The sequence below is a fragment of the Beta vulgaris genome, chromosome 2 (genome assembly GCF_026745355.1).
Source record: "Beta vulgaris subsp. vulgaris cultivar EL10 chromosome 2, EL10.2, whole genome shotgun sequence".
Taxonomy (NCBI): domain Eukaryota; kingdom Viridiplantae; phylum Streptophyta; class Magnoliopsida; order Caryophyllales; family Amaranthaceae; genus Beta; species Beta vulgaris.
The window spans coordinates 37681140-37707287 of NC_079203.1; the positions used below are offsets into that span (position 1 = coordinate 37681140).

General features: G+C 38.2%; 1 protein-coding gene across 2 annotated transcripts; it reads right to left on the minus strand.

Moving 5' to 3' along the window:
• Positions 1-593: 593 nt before the first annotated feature.
• LOC104886775 (DExH-box ATP-dependent RNA helicase DExH10) lies at positions 594-22565 on the minus strand. Of its 2 annotated transcripts, XM_048638999.2 has the most exons (16): positions 21257-22559; positions 9071-9385; positions 8490-8594; positions 8339-8407; positions 7943-8110; positions 7796-7867; positions 7600-7716; positions 7236-7442; positions 6961-7119; positions 6065-6154; positions 5871-5963; positions 4599-4752; positions 2324-2472; positions 2148-2243; positions 1774-1866; positions 594-1010 (listed from the first exon to the last, which is right to left on the minus strand). In XM_048638999.2, exons 1-16 carry the CDS (start codon positions 22403-22405, stop codon positions 900-902), a joined length of 3147 nt encoding a protein of 1048 aa, XP_048494956.1. In that variant the 5' UTR covers positions 22406-22559; the 3' UTR covers positions 594-899. The 2 variants fall into 2 exon arrangements, with proteins under 2 accessions (XP_048494956.1, XP_057248589.1); XM_057392606.1 differs by lacking the exons at positions 594-1010; positions 1774-1866; positions 4599-4752 and having other exon boundaries at positions 2149-2243; positions 21257-22565.
• Positions 22566-26148: the final 3583 nt, after the last annotated feature.

Below are 26148 nucleotides of genomic sequence, written 5' to 3' on the forward strand. Positions count from 1 at the left end.
GTGTAAATTCCTCTTCCTAGACATTTTCAAGGACTAGCCCACTTCCCATTACTCAAAACAGAACTTCCTACACATAAAAAAGAAACCCCTTAAAAAGGTTAGACCCAATTCTTTTTGGACTTACTATTCAATTTGTCTGACTCAGTTCACTCACCAGTTCACGCAAATTCAAAATACTTGTCATGAATTGGTCAAATTCAGTCCAAAAACAGGTAACCTAAATCGCAAAGTCTATTTCACGTGGATACATAACCCAATGGGATAGATGGAGATTTTTTCTGCTCTAGGTGCTATATGACAAAAAAAAATTCAACCGTAACAGCTGAGCTTCAATTGCTTGAAATTTGTCATTCCCCAATAGCTCGTATCCGTGATTACAAAGTTTCACCAGAATAAATGATCCAACTTACAAATATACGGAATATGCGGTATGCCAGTGTGAATGGGCTGACTACTATAAACGGTGTTTTAGTGAAATCATGTCATATTTTCAATTAGAAGCGCTTAAACCATGTGATGATTTACGCACAATTATAGCCAGCACGTTTGAAAGACATTGCCAGTTGCAGCAGATTGTGCAAAAACCAGAAAACTGTGGATGAAACTCTTCTTGGATGGCAACTTAATTTATAATAGCGCTCCAAAAAGCATGTGTGCACACATGCACAAGCACTCTAGCGACAAGTTAGGAGTATCAAATAGCTAAAAAAACAAAACAATATTCCATTTGAAACCTACCCTTGGCCAAAACTGAGATTACAATTAATATATATGGAGATTATGCTTATTCATAACTCTTTAATGGCTTCCTAAATTTGTAAACACAAAGATCTTACATTTATACAATGGACTACAATTTGAAGGCTTGTATAATTTGTCAGATGATGCAACCATCGCAGCTACAAGTAAAGGGAGTTGGCGAACATAATACCTCGACGGAGGCTGGCACTTGCCTCTGCAAACATGTTCTCCAGATTGGCCTCTCCCACTGCACTAGCAGCAGCTTTCAACTGCCAAAGGCACACGTATATGAGAACTTTATGTAATGTAAGCACGTACCACAAGAAATTAACGAAAAACCAGATGGTTCCACCACATTATTCAAAAAAGGGAAAACTTGCAATCTAAAGCTTATATTTCTCACTACAAGAAGTTTTTGGATTAACATGACCATTCAATGATGTGTATACTAATAAAAGTAGAGTTTGCTATGTCAGACAGGTAAATTCAACCTCAGCCACTTTTAATACATCCCAAGACATCCAAAACCTAATCTCCTCATTATCACCAATCTGGGGTCTGAACTTCACTTGATTTTTCCTCTCATGGTCTCTTATTATCATTTTCATGATTGGGCTCTTCCTTAAACTCATTGAATGAAGGCTATTCTAGGTAGCTTGCGAATCACCAGCTCCGTGAGGATCTCCAGATTCTACATCTCAATAAAATCCTTTGCTAGATCACATTTGGTAGTCATTTCCCACATAAAGTTAAATTTAAGGGAAAAAAATTAATCGGATGGGTAAAAATAGCATAGAAACACTGTTGACGACAGAATTTCTCTCCATTATATGCAAGCATACTCTGGCAAAAACTTGGAAAAAACACAAGCATATATAATGCCACATCTGCCAGAATGGACAATGGAGTGCGCAAATTTATATTGATTATGCTGCTTCAACTGTAGCAAAGTCCAAATATAGAGTGCGATATCACAAAAATGAAAGAGCGAGAGAGAGAGAGCGAAGACAGAGCCCTCATATTATAACTCACCTGATTTAGAAACTCATCAAGTCTTCTTGCCAGTCTTATAATACTTCCCTCAAATATATCAGTCATTTGTATAACCTCGGAAAAATTGGCTCCCTGAAGACATGCGATATCAGAATACATAAAAGGGATAAAAGAAGGCGAAACTTAGACATGATGCTGAGACCAACAAATCCTGCAGATAGAAACTTCAACAGAAGCAGCAGATGGCAAAAGTCCCCCTACTTCAGGGGCATGAAAAATAGAAGCATCAACTTCAACAACCTTTACCAAAGACGGTCAACAAAGATCAAATGGATGATAAAATATCAAAAGGCATCAGATATCATCATGAAAAGCAATTCAGCGCGAAATTGGCTAGTAGATAAAAACCTAACCTTTGACCAACAGTAAATCACATCCATCAAGTACGGTCTCGCAGTTGACTCAACATATTCTTCAACATTTACGTCCAGCCCACAGTCATGTTGTATCTGCAATATGAACATATTGTTGACTCTAGCGGCTGAAATTCAGGATAACAAAGGGAATAAAGGATGGAGAAGGAGAGAACCTGTGCTATTCTTCGTGCACTGTCTTGGAGTTGCTGTAAGGGTTTTGCAAGTTCCGCTCGCAGATGAATCTGCTCATTTGACTTATCTCCGGGGATAAAGCAACTTGCAAGGGCGGCAACTTGATGATGATCCAGATCATTATATGTACCTGAATGTCAGCACCAATGAGCTCAGAAAACGATTCTTCCCAATTACCCAATTAGAATCTTAAGAGAAAACAGCAGGAAGAACAAAAAACAAAAGATCCCTTATTGAAAGAAAGCATTATATGCAAGACCCCCAATCAGGGATGAGAAAACAGGTCTATGTCACGCATTGCTGTATTTAGAATTAACGGGACACAACAGGATATTAGAAGATAGGTAGAAAAATGAGTTAAATTGCTGGGTGTCAATGATAAAACAAGCTAATTGGTTCAGTTAGCAATCAGAAATACCATTCCGACCTCTGACAATGTCGCATACCATTTAACATTATCAATTACTGGATACAATAGCATGTTATGCTATGATACGCTTAGAAAATCCATCCAGCACTCAAACATGCAAAATGGGTAGTAAAATTCAGAACAAGATCACATGCGAAGACTTCAACATTATTGCGCCACAAAAAAAGAACAATCACAGTGAATTCAAATCCTAGCCAATCTAAGACCAGCCATGCAAATATGCAATGAAAAAGCACATAATAATAATACAAAACTTCCCACCTGTTATCTCTTCATTCAGTGAAAGCATTAAAATTCTTATTCCCCAATACCAATTTCAGGACGACTCAGTAATAGACACCTTCCAGGATACAAGAACCCCAATATTCTACAAAATAGTTTTTCCAACATCACTGCTCACATTCTCACCCTTCTAACAATCTTTTATCCCCATAAGTTGCCAAGAAAACGGGTTAAGATGCCAAACAACTTACCCTCAATCTACTTTGATATAATGTCCTGACAAGTACAGAGACTAGCTCAAAAAAAAAAACCATGCGAAAGATACATAGACAAATGTCCTTCGTCAAAGATTAGAGGAAAGAGATAGCTTACCAATCACATTTTATGTCAGCCCCATAAAATATTGTAGCCCCAAAAGGTATGTGATGTACAGTCTTAAATTTAAAAAGTGTGCCTTGGGGGAGTAGAGGCGCCGGCCATAACGCAGCACAGCAGGTGACCCGAGGCGCGCGCTTTTTCCGCCTTTAGAAGAGGCGCAAGGAGCACCGCCTTGCCGCTTTTAGTGGAGAGGCGCGAAAGAGAGGGGGAGAGAGCAGATCTCAGTTAAAAAGTTAAAAGAATCACAAAAAGTTTCAAATTTAAAGTTACCTTGGTTTTAATTTAGCAAATTCGATCAAAAGCCCTTTGTTAGTTGTAATAAATCTCATCAAATCAAACACTAATTAAAAATCCCTAATTTGGGGAAAAAACACTAATTCACAAATCAGTGGCAATTGATGGCCGCCAACTCGAGCGGAGGTGACAGAGGATGTCCGCGAGCCAACAAACATCATCCCTGTTCCCTACACCATATTTTCCGGCAGCCGGCAGCGACAACAACACTCAGGTCAGTTCTATTTCTTCGATCTTCTTTCTTTTTCTCTATCTTCTCTTCTTCAATCTTCTTTCTCCTCTTCTTTGTTGATCTTTTCTTCTTCTGCTCATTTTCTTGAGCTTCTATCAGATGATTTTCTATTCTTCGATCTTTACATGAGCTTTGAACCCAACTTTTTTTTATTTAAATTGAATGGTGTATTATTGAAGTGAACGGGTACCCACTCCCTTTACCAGTTGACCCCACTGTCCTTTGTGTGCAATGTTTTTCCTTTAAGAAATGTCACTTTTTAAATTAACATTATTTTTTCTTAAAGCCACATTTATTTTTACTTTGCAATGGGAGTCATCTATTGGAAATTTAATACCACATAAGCAAAATAATAATAAAAAGGAAAAAGGCGCCTCGACTAAGAGATATGCACGCCTAGCGCCTTCGCCTTGCGCCTCGGTGTGCTTTGCGCCTTCTAAAACTAAGTGTACAGTGCTCTATCTCACAACTACTCTAACCCAATGGTCATAATCCAAAAGATCTCATTATTTTCTTTATTAACCTCTTTAACCCTAAAGTCGCAGAATAGCTAAGCATGTCGACCTCCAAAGCAAGTTCCTCTGCTTATTCCTCCCGAACCTAGCCGAACGATACTTAAGGCAGGAAAGAAATATGGCACAAATAAGATGTAGGTCATCCAGAAAGTCTTGTTCAAGCTGGGAAGAACTATAGCACTTACCATTGAACATCAGTTCAGTAACAAGAAGTTCGTCACCGGTGTCTATCAACGAGGCAGCCCGTCCCTTCAATTGGACAACACCATCAGCATCAATATGACCAAGCTTCTTCAAAACTCGCGACCGGTTTTTTAGCTCATCTCGAAACTTTTGAAGCTGCACAAAGTTCAAGATAATACATACACAATGTTATCACACATATTTCCTTTTTGACGCTAGAAGAAATTGTAAGCATAAGCACTAGAAGCTGATGCCAGTGTGCAACAAGACGACCATTTACATTATACTTCATGAATGAAACTGTGATCTTATAGCTGACTGTTAGTCAAAGCACCAACCTTCAATAACTATTAAAGATACAAATGTAGCAAAGATTTGCAGCATGACGGAGAAAACGGTATTAAAGACTAATCCTCAAATATGTAAAAAGTGCATGAACAGAGTTGACAAATAAACTTCTGAGTTCTGATGTATTGCAGTAATGTCTCTTTGGCACAGATTATTTGTTTTGCTTGAGATTACTCCTCAGGTCTTTACATATTCAGGTTTTGTGTGAGAGGAATGAGATTTTCTGCAAGGAAACATTTTTTTGCCATTTTTGTCAGGGGCTTCATTAGAGAGGAAACATAAAGTTTTCCATGGCTGGTAGTGTTCTTTGGTTACTTTATGGGAACAGGTGGTATTTTCGTGTGGTTCACAATCACGGGGAGTTCCCTAACATGTCCCTTTCTGATGTATAGCGAAGTAGCAATTTTTTTTTCATTAACCTTAATTTTTGGTTGACTTCCGATCCCCATACATTGTATATGTTATTTTGCAGTTAAATTCATTTTCTTGTCCCAATCAAAGCTTTCTGGAACAGAAAAACACGCACTACTTGAAGTTAAGTCTCCATTACCGAGCTAAAGCTTCAACAACCAATTCAAGATTAACTATAAATACTCACAACCCATTTGGTAGCCAACATTAAATGATGGTAACGGTAATAATTTCTAATGTAATCAATTAATTCAAGTCTCCTGTCAATGTACAAGGTAATGCTTGTCAACCCCTAACATCTCTTTTGTTCATAGAATTTGGTTACCATCCACTACCACTTCGGAAGGTGGCAATGAGTGACAATGAACATTTATGAAGAAAAACACATATTTAAATAGACATTGACATTAGAATTGTCTTTACAAACTTCCACTAAAATTCATTACCATCAACGTCATTTATCTTGACCTACAAAATGAGCCATAAGCTATGATGGCAAAACCACAATATAGTACCTGAGATTCACGCATCTTCGACTTCAACTGTTGAATTTCATGATTCACCTCAGCTTTTCGTTGAAAACATTTCACCTGGTGGACATCTTCGGACTGCAAAGCATTACGAAGATAGATCGAAAGAGAGAATGAGATACAACAGAAAGTACAAGGCATCGAGAAACCATAATCTGAACATTAAATATGAAAATAACCTTGTGCATTGGATGTGAAAATAATTTCTGTTCAAGTTCCTCAATTTGACTGACCAACTCAACAATTTCCTTCTCTTCAATACCCATATCCTGAAGTTTGAAAATAACCATGAGCGATAAAAAAAAATTCTGATAATGATGTTACCAAGACAGTATATAGGACTACTATTCCTCTCAAAACCAAACAATGTAAAAGAAAGTATACAGAAATTGTTCAACAGATACTACCATCCAGACATAAACTGTCCCTCCTTTGCCAAAAGAGTGTCATAATCTATTGCAGGCAAGACTTAAATGGATCTTCAAGAGCAGCACACAAAGATGATTTAGAAGGCTTTTGGTAATAGAATACGAGTATCAGACAACTACCAGTTTTACTGACAGTGTCATGACAAATTCTACATTTGTTGTCTCAGAAAACAAACATTAATGAAGCAATCACAGCCACATCATTCCCAACTTGTGCCTCGGGTCACTTGTTAGAGAGGATGTCCTTAACAGAAAAGCATTGTAGAATCATTGGGCTCATGAAGTACGTCAAGGAATAAGCAGCGGCGGTAAAGAATTAGTGAAGTATCTAACCGACAAGGCAATAAATGCTAAAAATACAAAAATGACCACTCTGGCAACCCTAGACTGTGACCTCTTCACTTTTGTTTGAGGAGTTTCTAGTTTCTCTATAGTCCCACATTTGGAAAGATCTTTGCAACTTTTGCAAAGTTTAAAGTACAGACTACAGAGATATATTAGACTCCTTATATACTTCTTATCAATTGTAAATAGAAAGCAACACCATACAAGTTCACAAATAAAAAATCCATGATATAAAAAAAAAGATTTACATCCTCGGTAAATAAAAATTAGATGATTCAACTTAACAAGCAGCCATGACACACCTTAACAGGATTAAGCTTTGGGAGTCCTTGAGGAAACCGTCTTTCTAATTCCTGTACAGCTAGAAGTATGCTTTGTCTTGCCTCAACAGGCCGAAGGTCTGGAGGTATAGATATCCGGAGCTTACTAAGAGCAGCTATTAAGGGCAACTGCACAGGAACCTAAAGCATATACAAAATAGATTAACCTCCTAAATTACAAAAAACTTCTCTAGAACAATACCTGTGAATCAAGATACTGACTGCGTGACTGTTAGCATCAGAGTGAACTAACTCACCACATGCATTTCACCCTTCTCCCCAGGACGAGGGGGGCATGGTTTAGGCCTTGAACCATTCTCACTTGTACCAGGGGAGCAATGAAGCAGAGTATCAACTATATAGCCTCCACCACGTGGCACAGTTCCTGATGTGGCAGGGGGCTTTTTCACCACATTGACCACAACTCCCCAGCCCCAGTCGGTTCCTCCTTCACGTATCTTAACCTGAGAATTTCGAATAAATTATAAAATAAGTAAAAAGCCATTTATCACAAAAACCTGCTTGTAAAAGGTAAAATACTATGATTCATGATTATTACAAAAAACATCAAAGATGTTGAAGAATGATTGCCAACGAGAACATTAAAATATAGATGATTACCAATCTCCCAGGAAGAAGGTAGTAAAGAACTCTCTCCGGCCTCGTAATCTCGGACATCATCTTCTTCTCAAGTAGCGCTAAATCAAGTCTTAGCTTATGGTATTCTGCAACATCAGACTACATACACAACTCCCTTAAAAGCTAGATAAAATCTTCATTTTACAAAAGCAAATTTTCTGACCAAACAAAAGAGTACCTCTCCAGAAGCATCAAGCATAGCAGCTTCCTGCTCGAGCTTCTCAATCTTTTTCTCAACTTCAGGCAAAGCCTGTGAAAGGAACAAAAATTGATATATGCCTTATCTACAAGCAGACCAAGTAAGAGATCAAGATAGGAGATTAACCTTCTCATACTGGAATTGGTGAAAGGAATTTCTAATAACATGTTCAGCATTAAATTGGCCTTCAGCTCGGCACATTAGATTCAAAATTGAGTAATAGCTCAGTCTGAAAGTGCTGACAAGTGGAGCTGGCTTACCCAACACCATATCTCTTAGGGAATTCATTTCCATCTGATATTAAAAAAAGCACACTGATCATCAAGAGGACACACCCCTTCGAAATGGAAGTAAAAGTATAAAATTCAATATAAATTACCAACATAATTTAAAACCAGATGTATGTAAAGCATATACAGAAAGCATAATAATTATATGATCATCAATTCGTCACATAACATAACAAGATCTGGTAAAGAGGTTAACTATTAGATACTACTGAAAATTGATGACAAGAATTACCTGTTCATCAATCATTATAATGCAAATGCCTCGGTCATCCTTGCCACGACGACCAGCTCTTCCACTCATCTTCAAGGCCAAGAGAATACGATTATTACATAAATCTAGATACTGATCAGATCCATCACTATATAGCGTAGACTTCACTCACCTGGATATACTCACCAGATCCAATATAACGATGGCTATCACCATCAAATTTCTTAACTGCCGTAAAAACAACTGTTTTTGCAGGCATATTTAATCCCATTGCAAACTGCAGAAGGCAAACCAGGGAAAAGAGTAAAGGTGTTGCAGGAATATTGAAGATCACTGAAGACGATTCAAGACAGCAGAGAAAATATTGAAGGACATAGAACATGACATGCTAATCATTCCCATGCCAACTGTCACGGGGTCTCAGTTTTCAGCAACATAATTAAAGAAGATGCTAGCACTGAGTATCTTGAAGAGATACGGCATACATAAGAAATATCTCGTAATAAGTCATTCGTACCGAGGGTTCAAATCCCTCTCTTTCGTTTCCATTGAAAGCAGAATCTTACTATTTGATTTGCCTTTTGAATTTATTAAATCTATTTTCATCTATTTTTTTCAAATTAGATATAGACGAGATATAGTTTCTAATTCGAACTAATTAGAATGATATTCTAGATTAGTAATTATGTTTCGTTACATTTTGAAAAATCAGTTACAGAGAGCAAAAATACTTGTAGCTGCCAGAAAGCTTACAGTTTCAGTGGCAAATAGGGCCTTCACAAGCCCTTCTTGAAAAAGAAGCTCCACCAATTCTTTAATTATTGGAAGAAGCCCAGAATGATGTACAGCAATTCCCCGTTTAAGAAGTGGCAACATCAACTCAATAGCAGGAAGGCTCCTGTCCTCCTCATTCAAGCACAAAATCGCATTTTTGAAAACCTGCTCCACAACATCTTTCTCTTCTTCTGTATTGAAGTCAAGCTTCGACATGGACATTGCATGCTGTTCACACTCCCTTCTACTGAAGCTAAATACAATAACAGGCTGAAATTTGCGCTCCATGATCATCTGTGACACAGAAAGAATTGAAAAGAATGTTGACATAAAATCAAATAAAAGCTCAGAATAGAGCAAACAGGAACATGTTTAAATCGCACCAAAAGAAGATATCGGGAAGTTCTACATGTACACAAGCCTACACTAATTCATAATGAGCTGGAAAGAACAAACATAAATGTATATACATAAGTACTATTGTGATGACGCAAAAAAAAACAACTAATTTTTGCAATTCAAAATGGCAAAGTGCACCAATGTAGCATAACGGCTAGCTTACAATCTCAGTCTCTTCCTTCTTTTGATTTACATAGTTACAGCCAACCACAAAGCCAACAATAGATGTATAATAAATTCAAAGCGAATTAGTGAAATGCAGGACATCGAGTTGTGGCCTACATTTGTTCCTCTGCAACAGTACTCTTACATTTTTTTTATTTTTTCCAGATCTTTCAATAATATATTTTGTACAAACCCGACAAAAATGTATATTCACAGATGTCACAACATAGAACCCCAATACATTAAATTCATTAAGGGTGTTGAAGAGCCAAGCACAGCCCGAGCATGGAGTTGCTCGGCTCGGCTCAGAATGTCACTTCTGCACTCGAACCGAAATTCAAGCTTCTGTTTTCAAGTTCAACTACTCTTAAAACCAAATTTGACTTTGAGATTAACGTTAAAATTTTCATATTCAAGTTTTTGTTACTTCTTTAAGAGTTTCTCACCAATTTGAATCCGCAAAATATAATAGCAAAAAAATATCTCGATCCTCTTCACGAGCTTTTACAATTGCTCTTAGATATGCTCGTTTAATAAAAAATTTCAAGCCAAACTTAAATAGTTTACAAGCCAACTAAACTCATCAACACCCCTAACGTTTTTTTTTTTTTTTTTTTTTTTTTTTTGACAAAAGGTAAAGAAACAAACTAGAATTAGCTATTTCTTGCTTGCGTAGCAAGCTTATGAGCTAATGAAACTTCTGATCTAGCAACCTTTCTACATGAAACAAAAAGGTATCCTTCCGCTATTCTCTTAATATCGCTAACAATGGCGTCTATGTTTTGATTTGAGCATTCCTTATTTCTTAACGCAAGAATGACTTCTTGGCTATCCGAGTGTATAATTAACCCCGCTGTTCTCCATGCCATATCCGAGATTGCCTGAAGAATTGCGTAAGCTTCCGCTTGAACTGGAGAGTTAGCGAAAATCTTATGCGCTGATTCTTCTGCCGGATCATTATTTGTATTCTTCCAGGCAATTGCTGCTTGCCATTCATTAGAGGCGGCTTTCTTCTTCCAAGCTCCATCAACAACTAACGTTTGAATATTTTGAATCATTCTATCCCCTATCGTCCATTCTAGATTTTTCGCTCCTTCCTCTCTATTGCTTGTATCCCTTTGGAATGAAAAATGATTTGATCTATTACCTTTATTCGAATTTCTGGCTCGTAACGCATGATCTCTGACTATAGACAGTATTCTCATCGGATTTGCGTTGTCTCCCTTAAAGATTACTTCATTCCGGTGAATCCAAATACCCCACAAGGTTGCTATAAAGTCAATTTCGACACGCCCATCTTCCTCCACCTTCCTCTTTTTGAACAGATTCAAAAAGTTTTTGATCCATTCCTGGAGCTTTAGGTGATTTCCGTTCGTTGCTACAATTCCCAAATTGCATCTCCAGATTCTTTGAGAGAGAGGACAATCTCTAAACAGATGTTCGAGGGACTCAGGTTGTTTCTTACAGAAGCAACACATGTTGTTGATACCTTGTATATTCCTCTTCCCCAGGTTTTCAGCAGTTGGAAGAGCTTTATGGAAAATTTTCCATAGAAAAAGCTTCCATTTTGGAAAAATATCTGATTTCCATAATCTAGCCCAAGCGTTCGATGAGGGCATTAGCTCTTTTTGCCCCTTGTTGAGAAACCAATACCCGGATTTAGCTGTATATCCCCCTGATTTAGTTTGCGTCCACCCTATCTCATCCTCTATCTCCTGATGAGGAATGTGGGTAGCAAAAATTTCTCTTGCATCACCAGCATTAAAGAGTTCCCATATAACCGACGGTTTCCACTTTTTACTTTGATCAATAAGGTCAGAGACCCAGGTAATTTGGTGACGTGAATCATGAGATTCTGGGACCTTAGGTTTAGGCGTAAAGTTCACATGCCACCTATCACTGTCTATTCTTATCGACTTCCCATTCCCGAGTTTCTTGTACAGGCCATCTTTGAAAGCTTTGCTAGCATGGAAAAGGCTGCGAAAAGCATATGACCCTTGCTTCGGATCTTCATTATCCATGACCATTCTGATTGGGTCTTTTTTGTACTTTGCCACATATAGTTTGTGGATGAGAGAGTCTTTGTTTTTGTGTATCCGCCAAGCTTGGCTAAAGAGTAAGGCTTTGTTCACATGGGCTATATTCCTAAAACTCAAACCCCCTAGAAATTTGTGCTGTTCAAGAAGATCTCGTTTCCTCCAATAAATCGGTTTCTTGTCCATGGAAGACGACCACCAGAACTTTAGTAGCAAAGAGGTAATATTTCTCGTGGTTTTTACTGGAAGAAGATAAATAGAGATGATGTTCGAGGCTAGAGCGGCTAGGATTGAATTGATAAGGATAAGCTTTCCCGCTGGGGAGAGCATGCTGAATTTCCATGTCAGGATTTTGTTTGCCGTTTTTGCAGTAATATCATCGAAGACTGAGGTGGTTCTTCCATCGACCTCCATCGGGCAACCTAAATAGGATCCTATCTCTTTCTTGTCCTTAACTCCTAGCGGTTTCCTGAGGAGCCTTCTGAATCTCGGAGGAGTATTAGGGCTAAAGATTACATGTGATTTATCGAAGTTAATCTTCTCCCCTGATTTTTCACAAAAGGTACTGAGAACATTTTTTATCGCCCAACAGTTTTTGGGGTTTGCTTTGAAGAAGAACAAGGCGTCATCAGCAAAGAATAAGTGTGAAATTTTAGGCCCATTTCTAGCTATTTGTAACCCATTGAGCTCCTTGTTTCTCTGCATCTGAGAAAGATTTCGCGAAAGAACTTCCATACAAAGGATGAATATATAAGAAGAGAGAGGATCTCCTTGTCTGAGGCCAACTGATGGTCGAAAAACTTTTGACGGTTCTCCATTGACCAATATTGAGTAGGACACTGTGGTTATACATTGCATGATCCATGTTACCCAAATCTCTGGAAAGTTCATCCTTCGTAGCATAATTTCCACAAACTCCCAGCTGATCCTATCATAAGCCTTGCTTAGGTCCACTTTAAGGATCCCTGCGAAGTTTTTACCTTTCTTCTTTTTTCTAACCCAATTAATAATCTCGTGTGAGATGAAGCAGTTATCCGCCATTTGTCTTCCAGGCACAAAGGCATTCTGGAATTCATCAACAATATCTCCCATAATCAACTTAAGCCTATTTGTAAGAGTTTTGGCTATAATTTTGTACGAAGAATTACAAAGGCTTATTGGTCTGAAGTCTTTCGTATCTTGCGGTCGGTCTTTCTTTGGTACGAGAGTGATGAAAGTTCGATTTTGCTCCTTAAGCAGGAAACCTGATGAAAGGAAGGAGTTGACACTTTTTATTACATCTGATCCCACAGTTTCCCAATTCCGTTGGAAGAAAGCCGGTGGAGTGCCATCCGGGCCTGGAGACTTGAGAGGTTTAGGACTGAAGCACGCAGCTTTAATTTCCTCATTTGAGAAAGGCTTACTAATCAAGTTAATATGGGCTTGGGACAAAGTAGCAACCGGCAAGAAGAAAGGGTCATTAAGCTGGAGAGAATCTCCACAATTCCTACCACATTGATAGGTTTGCTTAAAACTTTCCAAGAAAAGATCTTTTATTTGTGCTTGATTCGAGATCCAATTTCCTAATTCATCCTTAATCGCCTTGATTTCATTTCTCGCAGCTCTACCCTTGACACTTTTGTAGAAAAAAGCTGTAGACCTATCACCCAATTCATCCCATCTGGATTTAGCTCTTTGTCTCCAATAGTCAGCCTTTAACTCAATAGTGTTCAGAGTATTTGTTCTAAACTCTTTTTCTGTTTGAGCTTGATCAAAAGATCCAAGACCTTCTTGTTGTTCTGTGAGTTTGATATTGACGTCGCCCCAGTTAATGTTGTTTGCCTTCTTATAACTAAGACACCATCCTCTGATGCTTCTTAGTGAATTTTGAATCTTTCTTTGGAGAACAAAGGCAGGCGATCCTTCATACGTTTTCTCCCAATCTTTCTTAACCAGGTCGCAGACTTCTGGGTGGTGTAAGCTCCAGGCATCAAGCCTGTAAGGCCTTTTCCTTTTTTCAGTGCTTTGTTGTGCAATTGGAGAATAAGCGGGCTATGATCCGATAACAGGATAGGCAGGTTCCAAACCTCAGCCTCGGGAAACTTATCCATCCATTCTGAGTTACAAAAGGCTTTGTCTAATCTTTCATAAATGACATCTGATTTAGACCTATTGTTTGTCCAAGTGAAGTTTACTCCATGATAAGGGATGTCCAACAGATGGTTTGTAAACTTCCAATTTATGAATTGTGTTGCTCCCCTAATTTTTGTAGTCCCTCCAAACTTTTGACTTTTATTCTCCACTTGATTGAAATCTCCTATCAATAACCATTTTCCTTTGTTATTTTCCATGATAGTTGTGAGATTTGTCCAAACTTTCGAACGATCATCAAAAACAGGCGAACCTAAACAAAGGCAACGTAATAATTCAACCCAGTTATATCCTGGATATTACAACATACATAGTTTTGTGAGATACTAACTGAAGAAACTACCACACTTTTACCCCAGCAAAGAAATAACCCCCCTTTCGTGCCCTCCGCATCAAACCCCTTACAATCATGAAAGCCAAGCTTACTGAAAATAGGCTCTAAAACAGAAACCTTACACTTGGTTTCAGACAAGAAAATACAATCAATACTATTAGTACTAGCTATGCTGGAAATAAAACCTAAATTTTGGGAACTAAGGTTTTTAAGCCCCCTGCAATTCCAACTAAGAAGACTCATATCTTGAAGCAAGACTGTTGGTCAGCCGCACCTGATATCTTCTTCTTCAGCATAGTTTTCTTATTAGCCTTGAAACTTTTCCGCTTCGGAGTGTGGGAGCCCTCTCCGTCTGTAGGTTTTCCATCAGAAAAGTCCTCGTCACTGAGCCCAAATTTGAGAGTAGCCTTTCCTTTCGTTTTTTTCTGGACTTTGAGGCGCTTAACCCTTGGAGGTTCAGAAGGAGTTTGATCATCAGAAGGTGGAGAGTTGAGATCAAAGAGTTGCGCAGCAGTAGATTTTTTGGCCTTAGCTTCGAAGGATTTCAGATATTGGGCTATAAGGCCTTTATGCTGCCAAACCTTTCTTTTCCTTCTTTTGATGAAAGGGGTGGGCGTAGGGTCAATTTCTTTGGGAGAATTCTTTATTTCTTCCAACTCCAGCAAGGCATTAAGATCCATTGTTTCTATGGAAAGATCCCAATCTTCCACTGGGAAATCGGAAGTAGTTGAATTAAAAGAACCTTGTGAAGTTGGCGTATTAGGAGGAGTAATAATAAGAGAGTGAGAATCAGAAGAAGAGTTTGTGGACAGATTGGTGGTATCAAAGCTTTTATAGTTGATGTTATGGGCCTGGGTTGACACAACATGTTGGGTCGAGAGACTTTGGTCAAAAGGAACATGGGGGTCCAGTTTGACCAACCTGACCTTCTCATCCCAATCCGAAAAGGAGAGAGATGTGGCCCTACACTTTCTTTTTTGTGACGAGGATGCACTCGTGGGTTCAAAATCCGCACGAGTGTGTAAAGGAGAATTCGAAGTGGTGAAAGATGACAGACCTGTAGACTCGTGAACAGTAGTTTTTTCCTTGAGCAAATCTTTCGAGATTTGTGTGATGTTTGGGGAAGAAAATGTAAAAGTGTTTAGCAGAAGAGGATCAAACGGGTCAGAACTTGGTAGAGCAGCATTTAGAGAGGGAGAATTTGGGGGGTTTTTGAAGCGTAGTGCTTCCTCGAACATAGGCTCTTCCTGAAAATCAGTAGTAGGATTGTGGTTGAGGGTTTCGAAGTAGGGTATTGAGCCAAAAGGTATAAAGAAGTCATTGAAAGGATCATTAGGAAACTGCAGACGGTCATTCTCCGAAATTTGGACATTGAGGAAGAGATCAGCTAGATTAACTTCTTCGTGGGGGTGAAAAGGGTTAATGGTGTTTGTAGAAGGTGAAGGTGGTGTAGGAAAAATTTTTGAGTTGTTTGCCATTTTTGGGTGCTCGCTTGGGAGATTTGAGAGGAGATTCTGAAGTACAATATATTTGAGGTAGATGAGGTATAAATAGAAAGAGATGGCAGAGTTTAAGTGTACTGACGCGAGGGAATTTGCAGTCCAGTTTCTCTTTCTAGCCCAGCATGCCAGGAGAAAAACTCTAAGAGCAGTCTGGAAGTAAAACTCAGGGCAATTTTTCGAAAACTTACTATAGGAAATTACTTTAGTACCCTTTGCATGAGAGTAGTGGGTATTATTGTAATTTCCTAAAATCAAAATGCATACTGCTAGTGAGAAAAACTTACCTGTAGGGATGAGGCTCATTTCTCCATGCAGGTGGTTGGGCACTTCTCTAGCATTTATCCTCCGTCGCTTCTCCTTCTCCCGCCTTAACTCTCCCAACTCCTCATTAAACTCGTTGCCAGTAGGAGCGCATTTCCTCTTTGGATGTTGATGAGTAAATGCAAGTGCCCCTTTTTCTTGGTCTTCGGTCTCCATTGTCTGGAAATGGACAGAGGGGCTCGCGCTGAACGAGGAAAATTCATCATGAGTCTTAACTTGGTATTGCTCCCCCGATTGAGACATCTTGAATTTATCCATTTTCGTCTTCTTTCTTCCTTGATCATGATCATTATCATGGTTTCTCTTCCTTTTGGAAGATTCCGGACAATTATTTTCCTTACTAACAGGTGGACTCTGATGATCGATGTTCTGACCATTATTTGTCTCCTCCTGGTGCCCAGCGTCTTGATTTGGTGGACTATCTGCTCCTGATGAACCACTTGAATCGGAGTTATCATGGTTTGATCCATCATCACTTAAGGTGCGCTCCGAGAGGCTATCACCCTCATTATCCCTCTGGATCAGGAAATCCACCAGGTTCACTTGGGTGGTTCTATTTCTTTCAACACGTTTTAAACCTATCATCTTGTTTGTAAAGAGCGGAATAGCAACTTGTGAAACAATGGTAGGGTGCACACCTTGACCAATATCTTCCAGGACCATTCCAAAATGCCTGTGTGCAATAGCCATGGGTATTCGGCATCTCGGCCTCCTATGCCCAATTCTACCACATTTGTTACAGTAGACAAAAACTCCTTCGTATCGGAAATCCACCCAAACTCTAGGACCTTCTTGTCTATTAAAGTAAATACCTGGAACAAGTGGATTGTTGATAGGAATGATCACCTTTGCCCTTAAGTAGTCCTTAAAACCTTCGCGAGAAGATTCCTCGTCGAAGTAGAGGATAGTTCCTATTTTCTCTAGAGCTCTTCGCGCAGTATCTTCTTTGTTGTATAGGAGTGGTAAACCTTCCACCTTGATCCATATAGAAGCTCTTTGGAAGGAGTGAGAATCAAAGGATGAATATGGGACGCATTTAGTGAACAGAATTAAGGCTCCTTGGAAATTAGCTGTTCCCATATCAATGAGACCAGCTCTATCCCTATCATCCACACATAGGAAGAAGAAGACTTTTCCTACTTTCTTGACTGTGACTTCATCATGGGTTAACCAACTTGACGTTACCCAGTTAGATATTTGGGCTTCAGTGAATTCTCGCAAATCTTTAAACTTTCCTAGAACAGAGTTATAGAGAATGTAATCCTCCTGCGTAGTATCGTTATCTTCCGATTCGATCTGAATGCCTACTCTTCTAAGGTTGCCATTTTCATTAAGTGGGTTAGGAGCAAAATTATTGTTTGGGTAAAAAGGAAGGTAAGGATCATCCATTGTGGATGATGTTAGGAAGAGGATGTGAAGTCTGGGTGTGTATAGAAGTTTTTGCACTCGTCTATAGAATTTAGAATTCTAGAGAGAGATGGTCTCCTTTTTTAGAGAGAGAAAGCTATGTAGTTTTGTTATTACCATTAAGATGAATCTTACGCCCAACACCCCTAACGTTAATGTACTACATATATGAGCAAACTCCCTAGTATGAACCTTCCATCCACTAGGAAACTTGACATTATGACCCCACAACCTCCAATTCACTTCACTGGGGTGAAATGAAGAAAACAACCAATGACGAATAATAACATCAATATCAATGTAACAACATACCCTCCCTCACTCTGTCTTTTCTTCGCATCTTCATCTATACTCAATTCCCCTTGTCACTAGTCACTACTATACACCATCAACTCTTCCAAGCACCCACCATAACTCTTCTCACAAATAGTTAGCAATTGCTAGTCATAGCTAAACTGCAATAAACCCTCACAACTTACATAAAACTATATGAAAGAGCAAATATACTCACTCACATCAAGGACGTATATATTCAATTCCACATACGATTTTGGATATGTTTAGATCTGTCCTAGAAGGATTCTCCACCCTATCCCGGGCCTGTCTCTTTGGTTGAATCTTTCAATGGGTTTCATATCCCTTTTTAATTGTTTCATTAGTTCAATGTCACCTATTTTCTTCAATCGTAAATTTATCGAGCTTCTTTTAACTTCAAAATCAGATAAACATTTGGTTCATAATTATATCACTAGAAACCTCTTTGACATTAATCTATATTAATATATTAAAAGGTGTTCCTAAACAAGGAACGGTGCCACGTGGCGCTCTCCCTAAGGGGGTTTTACTCCATGAAAATCACATACAATAAAAAAAATTAGATATTGCATAGTATAGGATTTGATCCCGCGACCTCAACAATATATACTAAAGTCTTAACCCCTGGACCAAGTAATATTCAGTGTTATCATCTTAAAGTATAATACTTATAAATGAAAATTTTCCTTACCTGGGGCGTAGCCCGGGCCTAATAACTAGTTATATCACCAAAAATCAGATTGATATAGGAGTATAATAGTCAAGTTATTTTGTGTCAGCCTTGTAATCTCAAGAATCAAGAGTATAGAATAACAACCAATACATATACTCCACACCATCTTATTTGTCAGTTATATTTGAATCCACACATCTATAAAACAATGGATTACCACCTATATCATTTGACCTTTGCATGATGCTTAAACCACAATCAATCCAACAACACAAAAAGTGAATGCATGTCATTAGAAAGGAGCCCAATTTTCGAGAAAAAAAAGTAATTTCTTTTTCAGTCAAAAATATGCCCTTCGTGGAAGGAAGAACTAAGAAGATAGACATCCAATGATGTGTTTATAGAGTCGGACCAGAATAGGATTCAACCTAAGCTTCTCTCCTCCCTCTCTTGTGTCACACACAGTGTTTTATATCTATGGTGGAATGGAGTTAAAATCTTAGGAGGTGAGATATGTTTGACATTCTAGGAGATTGGGGTGGACTTTCAAAAATGGAATTCCTGGAAAGAAAAAGTCCCAACCAAACATCCCCTAAATTGACTTTGAAGATGGATCGAGTAAGCTCTGATTTCAGTGCAAAAAGAGGTTTCAAAATCCCAGATGGCATCAAGCCATCAACAAAAACAAATGCGCTAAATCTGAGTACCTTAAACAAAATCCCACAAGAGGCTGCAATCTCTCAATGCTAGAACAATTGGAACAATTGGCTCTCCATCAATATAGAACATAACATATACCCTAGGCAAGAATGATTTTACTTCTCTCAAAGTCTGCAAATGATTGTTCACATTCATTTTCGTGCAAAGCAACAATCCAAGAAAGCTTTGGCTCATGACATTGACTTCAAATTATAGAAAAACATGAGATAAGAACTGCGTCGTTGACAAATTACATGATAAGACAAAAGAAGAGTTCAGAGAAGAGGCTCAAACAAGAAGTAAAGTTGACCAACGCAAGGATAAGGAAAGACCATGCATTTATTAAAAAAAAATATAGAGAGCAGGGCACAACAGAGAATCGAGATAAGTTACTTCCTAGTAGAGGAACACAATACGTCTAAGGCAGACCACAATCCCAACTGGACTGAACCAGACACGTATTACAGGGTTTAGTTATAATTTTCTTCCACCAAAAATCAAGGGTAAACCTAAGTCCAGGTGCCTCCTATTTGGCTTCAGTCTGGTTGCACATCTAGAGCACAATGTTACTTTGAGAAATAGGTTAGAATGTCATGCTATAAATTTATGCACATTGAGACTAACTGAAAATATCACATGCTAAACTTTTTTTTTGCTTTGCATTGCCCTCAACTTGTGGTTAGTTACTAGAGCTAGCAAAAGTTGACCCCCACATGACAACACGACAAATCAATTAAGATTTTGACACGTCTAGTATATTGCATAGCAGGAATAACCCATTTCAATCAAATGGGACAGCTTAGTGTTGAGTTTTTAAACACGAATACAACGCACTTCAAACCATTCAACTTTCAAAAGATAGAACTTTACAAATAAACACCATGTAAGGGTTTGCTCTAGCAGAAATTGAACTATCTCATGAAAAAGTCAGTATACTTAGAAGCTGCAGACAGCTAAACCTAAATTGACATAATGATAAACATAACTGGACGAGGGTAAATGATTTGTATTTTGTTATATGAAATTCTTTGATATTTCCACTTAAACAAGTTCAAAGGGTGAACAGATTGATTTAGTGTCACACATTCCGACACTTCGTCAAGTTAGCCGGAACATGAGATAGCCCATTTTCCAACATGACCAACACTAGTAATTACTACTTATCAAAACCCAAGTATGTATAGTTGATTATTTAAACATGTTCTCAAGGCTGGTTGTGCTAACTGCTAACAAAAAGAATGGAGGCCGAGAAAATTAAACCTTAGGGTTAGTTACACAAAGATGTTGAAAAGTTCATGCAAATCCTTCACCTCCAAACCTCTACTCACTTCCTATTAAACTTTCCCTTTATCTTAGAGGCACGTTGTGATCACGACAAACCAAACTCCATCTTGTGCATGACTTTATTGACTTATTCGTCAAACATCTATATTGAATGATAGACCCTAAATTCCTAAAACACTCACTGGAGATGCTTCCCTCCATCTCAAATAAGATCCTCCTTACCTAACACTATAAAAGCTCCATTTTACTCCAAATCAACCTCAAACTTCCGGCTTCTAACTCTTGTCTACATACTTCCAAGTTCCACCTTACCATAATACAACAATCAAACAGACAACATCACTTGCACAAAACATACACCGAAACCTCATTCTGTATGGACTTGGAAAATTATCTATAATCGTCGCAGGAGAAAAAAATTTAGTATAGATCCTTAACATAAATTAATTATATTGAAAGATCTCTTACATGTGCTAATGTTTGTCCAACGATACTAAACATCTCCTCAAATTGTCTTCTTGACCAAAACGAGGGGAAAATGGATGGAAATAGTTGGCTAAGAACTTGTGGAAGACCCATGAACCTAAGCACCAGGTCTTTTCTAGACCCATATAATCTGGCTAGATGAAACATACAATAGCAGGTTGATTTCGACAAAGGCATGATACATTTTCAGGTTGCCACCTAAGGAGTTAGGGCCACGGGAAGCTTTTCCCAAGCGTAAATATGTCTTCTTCTCATCCTTTCTTAAGCAACAGAAGAAAAGCAACAAGCAAGACTATAGCAGACATTAAACCATCCTCAAACAAACATATGTCCTTGTTCTCATATTCCACAAACATTACAACATAACAAGTACTTGAAATGCAAAAAACCAATCGACATTACAACAAAATTTACCTTCACAATCTTGTAAATATCTGAACCGCCTTTAGGACCCGACCCAGATTTAGCAATCCTCGCACTCGCCTTAGCAGCAGCAGCCTTCATCCCATTCGCGGGCTTCACAAAGGTATCTTGAAGCTTCAAAAAGTTATCTTCCCTAAATTGCTCATTCTCATCCACCACCAAGTACAACCCTGACCCACCAACAGGAAACACATAATGCTGCAAAGGCGTAGGCCGAAAATCGGTATAAACAACATGGCAAGGCTGCTTATGAATATTACAAATCCACTCAGCAAACTCCGTAGCATTCGACATTGTAGCCGATAAAAACACCATCTTAATCTCAGTAGGCAAGAAAATAATACTCTCCTCCCAAACAACCCCTCTCTCTCTATCCTTCATATAATGTATCTCATCAAATATAACCCAAGCAACCTCTTTCAATACCTCAGACCCTCTGTATAGCATACCACGAAGAATCTCGGTGGTCATGACTAAACAACTCGCATTCGGAGAGATCGTAACATCGCCAGTCATAAGACCGACATCACTGAACTCCTGGTTCAATTCTCTGTACTTTTGATTGCTCAATGCTTTAAGTGGTGAAGTGTAGATTACACGCTGCTTCTCGCGAAACGCCATTGCAATTGCGTACTCAGCGACCGCTGTTTTTCCGGCGGAAGTGTGCGCGGAAACGAGGACGGATTCTTTGCGCTCTAAACAGGCGATTGAGACCTGCTGGAAGGGGTCGAGAGTGAAAGGATAAGTTTTGGCTGATGAACCGTTAAAGCTAGGGTTTGCGAGAGTTCCATGAATGGATTCGTCTTTGTCGGAGATGAAATGTTTTGGTACTGCTACTTCGTGAACGCATGTGCGAGTTGAATTTCGTCGTTTTGAGGCTGGTTGTTGTGAGTTTTGCTGTGATTCTTGCTGATTTTGTTGTTGTTCGGGTGATTGAGGTGGTGGTGGTTGTTGTTCGAGTTCGGATTGTTTTCTCTTTCCTAGTGTTGGTTGTTCTGGATGTGGAGAGTTTGATGAAGGTTCTGGATGTGGAGAGTTTGATTTAGGTTCTGTCATTGTCTGATGAGTTTCTGTAAGTGTTGAAGGAGTATCCTCCATTGTTGGAGGAGCTTCCGTTGTGGTTACAGGAGATTCCGCCATTGCAGAGGGAAGTTGAGAGAATGAGAGGTTTCAATTTGGGGAATGGAGGGATAGTTTTAGAGGGGGTTAGGGTTTTTGGGTAGGGGCCTAGTGGGGGGGTCTAAAGGGTAATCTGGTCGCATTTCGGGTTTAAGACAGGCGTGTTCATTTCGTTAATTGCAACGGATCTCTGAATCTCTCATCGCCAGGGCCTGGCTAAGGAAGATGCCTCACTTGTCTACTCATAAAGGCTAAATGTCTAATAGTGAAAATTTTACTTTGCTCCTAGACCCTAGTCCGATCCGATCCGAAGGAAAAAATCCGATTTGACTCCGACAAAAAAGTAATCCGACTCCGACTCCGTTTAAAAAGTCCGACTCCGATTTAACTCCGACAAAAAAGTAATCCGACTCCGACTCCGCTTAAAAAGTCCGACTCCGAGTCGGACTTTTTAAACGGAGTCGGAGTCGGATCTCATAAAATAATCCGACATCCGAATCCGACTCCGACTTTAATCAATCTTTTTTTCTTATTTATGTTAATGTATAATTTATGTATAACCTGACTGCGACTTTCAGCCAACTGTATTATATAGGATTTTTCCATTCAATAAATGATTGTTTTAAATAATGGTAATATTTGAATTATTTGTACTATATAAGATTTTCATATGATTATAAGATTAATTATAATGATTAGATTATTGTATTATAGAAGACTATTTTATTATAAAAAATGGACAGAAAAATAATTCTGATCGGATTCGGAGTCGAATGTTCAGATTTTAAGTCGGATGTTCGGATTTTAAGTCGGGTCAGAGTCGGATGTTCAGATTTTAAGTCGGGTCGGACTCGGATTATCGGAGTCGGATTCAGATTTAAAATTCGACTTCTTGTAGAGTCGGAGTCGGATTATGCATAATCTGGTCCAAGTCCGACCCGTTGCCATTCCTACCTATGACTATTGGGTTGTTAAATGACGTTATGAAATTTCTTAGTTACGCCCTAAATACATGTATAAAAGTACGGTATTGATATATCTCATCTCTTTTCTTATTTCTCCACTTCCTTCTTCACTTCCCCTCCCTATCATCTTTCACTTCACCACTACCTCCGACACACCCCCACCGACGCCGGCAAACCACCACCCCCGCAGGTGCCGACACACCACCACCACTACAGCCGCCGACACACCACCACCATCACATCCCACCCTTCTTCTTCCTCTATTTTCCCCAATTTACAGAAAAAATTCAAAAAAAAGTGAAGCGTCCACCATGGACGCCTCCGCCGGTGGTAAGGCAACGTCCATGGTGGACGCCTCTCCAAATATATTTTTTTTAAAAAAAATAAAAAAAAAGGAGGCGTCCACCATGGACGCCTCCACCAGTGGTGGGGTGTCCTTGGTGGACGCCTCTCTATTTAAAAAAAATCAATTCTAGGGTTTTGATGGTGGTGGTGGTCGGTATACTTAGAAGGGGGGAGGCGAAGCATGTGATGGTGGTGGTGGTGGTGTGTCGGTGTACTTAGATGTGGCATGTGGGTTTAGCAGTGATGGTGGTGGAGTTTGGTTTGAATATAATGTGTCCTTTTAGTAGGGGAAGGGGTGGAAGTGGGCGTTGGGTTTAGCAGTGATGGCGGGTGTGGTGGAGGTGGTGCGGCGACAGCGACACGGGTGGTGGTGGTGGTAGTATGGTGTTATGGAAGAAGTGAGGGAAGGGGAGAAAGAGAGAAGAAAGGTAAATATATAAATACAATATAAAAATATTGTATTTAGGGAGTTAGTAGGTAATTATAGGGAGGCAAATAGCAAAACCGGATGACTACCGTTCACATGGTGCATTTTGTAAATTAAATCCATTTTCAATGAGCAAATGTCCTATTTTATCAAATGTTTGTTTTAAACAAATTTTTCAGCAAAAAAATTGTTTTCTTTTCTGTGAAATATATTCTATTTTCGATAAGCAAATGTTTTATTCAACAAAAGTTCGTTTTAAGCTTATTTTTCAGCGTAAATATATCCTATTTTTATGTGAAAATTGTTCTATATTCGATAAGGAAATGTTTTATTTCAAGATAATTTTGTTTAAAGCTTATTTTTTAACAAAAAGTATGTTCTATTTTTCGTGAAAAATGTTTGTTGAGAAAATGTTATATTCAAGTAAATATTCGTGTTTAAGCCTAATTTTTTTATGAAAATATGTTTTGTTCTCAATGTGTAAAGTTCTATTGTAGTTTTATATTTAGAACTTTTTAGTCCTAACTAGTACATGTTACATTTATATGTTTGATCATTTAATTGAATATAATGAAACAAAAATATGTGAATCACACTTGTTTGAATTGAAAAACAAAAATGTGTTTCAGATTAATTATATAGCGAAAAGGGACTACTTTATAGGTAATTAATCTCGTTAAAAAAAATTAATGATTATTGAAAATAAGATTAAGAAAATTTATATTTGAAATCGAAAAGATCATTTATCAATATCAGATTAATTAGTGTACGAAATCAATTTTGAAAATACGAACAGAAACTAAAAACAGTAATATTGAAACGCATATATGAATAATAACTTATTTTGATTGAACTTGAATGAACTTTTACAAGGATTGAGTAATATGAGTAATAACTATTTCTGAGTGTAAGACTTTTGAACAGAATTTTGATCTCGCTAACTTTGAAAATGTTGCTCTCTTAAAACTCGATATGAAAAACTTTTTGTTCTACGGATTGACATACTCCTATTTATAGTATATGTTTTTTTGCAGTTATTTGAACTATTTTTGATATACTTTGCCGCCTGGAATTGATAAGGTTTGTTGTTTTGAGTGTGCAACAACATTATATCACTGCATCACTGCATCCTTTGCTTTTCATGTAATTGAGGATTTTATTTTAATTTGAGAAGATGTATTTCCTTGCTGATAAACAACGGGTGATGAAGTGCATGGATGCTTGGCCTTTTGTAGCTTTTGTCTTTAAAGTGATTGGTATTTCGTTGTTTCGTGCATTTGTGATGTACTTAGAATTATCGAATATTCAGGTGGTACACCTGTGTTTGATGTTGATGTGTCAACATTTGAGTACCTGCAATGAAAACATTAGTAAAATATGTTCCTCATTTTTGCCTAAGTGAGTCACTTAGCGAAATCTTTTTTATTGTTGTTGCCCTAATTTTTTCCAGGAAGATCTTGCAGGCTATTATTTATTTATTATTTTATAAAATAAAAAGTTTTTCCTTATTGCAAATAGAGATCCTGAGCACAAGGTCCTCCGAAAGGGTCGTCAGGTGAGGAGTGGACTAATGAACCGGATGAATCGTCTGAATTTCGAATTAAAAGTTAGGTTTGTCTTTTAAGAAGTTGATCTCTTTTTTTAGTAATTCAATTTCAGACTCTTTAATTTATGGCTTCTTTGTTTCCTTCTCTTTCCATTGAGTAAGAGGCTTTGGAATATCTTTGATTGCTTTTATGAGTTGATTATCTGCAATAATTCGATCCTGAACTGTTTTCAATTAGCAGAATTTGTCAATGGCAAATTTGTCCCACCATTTGATCTTGAATTCACGTATCAAAGACATAGGGAATGGTGCTAGGTACCACTGAATAATTTTTATGAATATGGAGTGTTGGTTTGAACATGCGTGGAGTAAATTTCATAAGACTTTTTTACTTCCATTGGCTAGATTTGTTGAGAGCTTCTAAAGTAAAAATTTATTTGGACATTGACGACAGATATTGAAAAACCATGAATGATTGAAT

Bases quoted from the DNA above. Each gene is read 5' to 3' on its own strand.
- LOC104886775 (XM_048638999.2), bottom strand. From the start codon at position 22,405: ATGGCGGAATCTCCTGTAACCACAACGGAAGCTCCTCCAACAATGGAG. The intron at 6,155-6,960 runs GTGTGTCATGGC...TTCAAACTTCAG, and splicing joins CAAAGCTTAATCCTGTTAAG to GATATGGGTATTGAAGAGAA. The intron at 1,011-1,773 runs GTGAGTTATAAT...TGCCTTTGGCAG, and splicing joins TTGATGAGTTTCTAAATCAG to TTGAAAGCTGCTGCTAGTGC.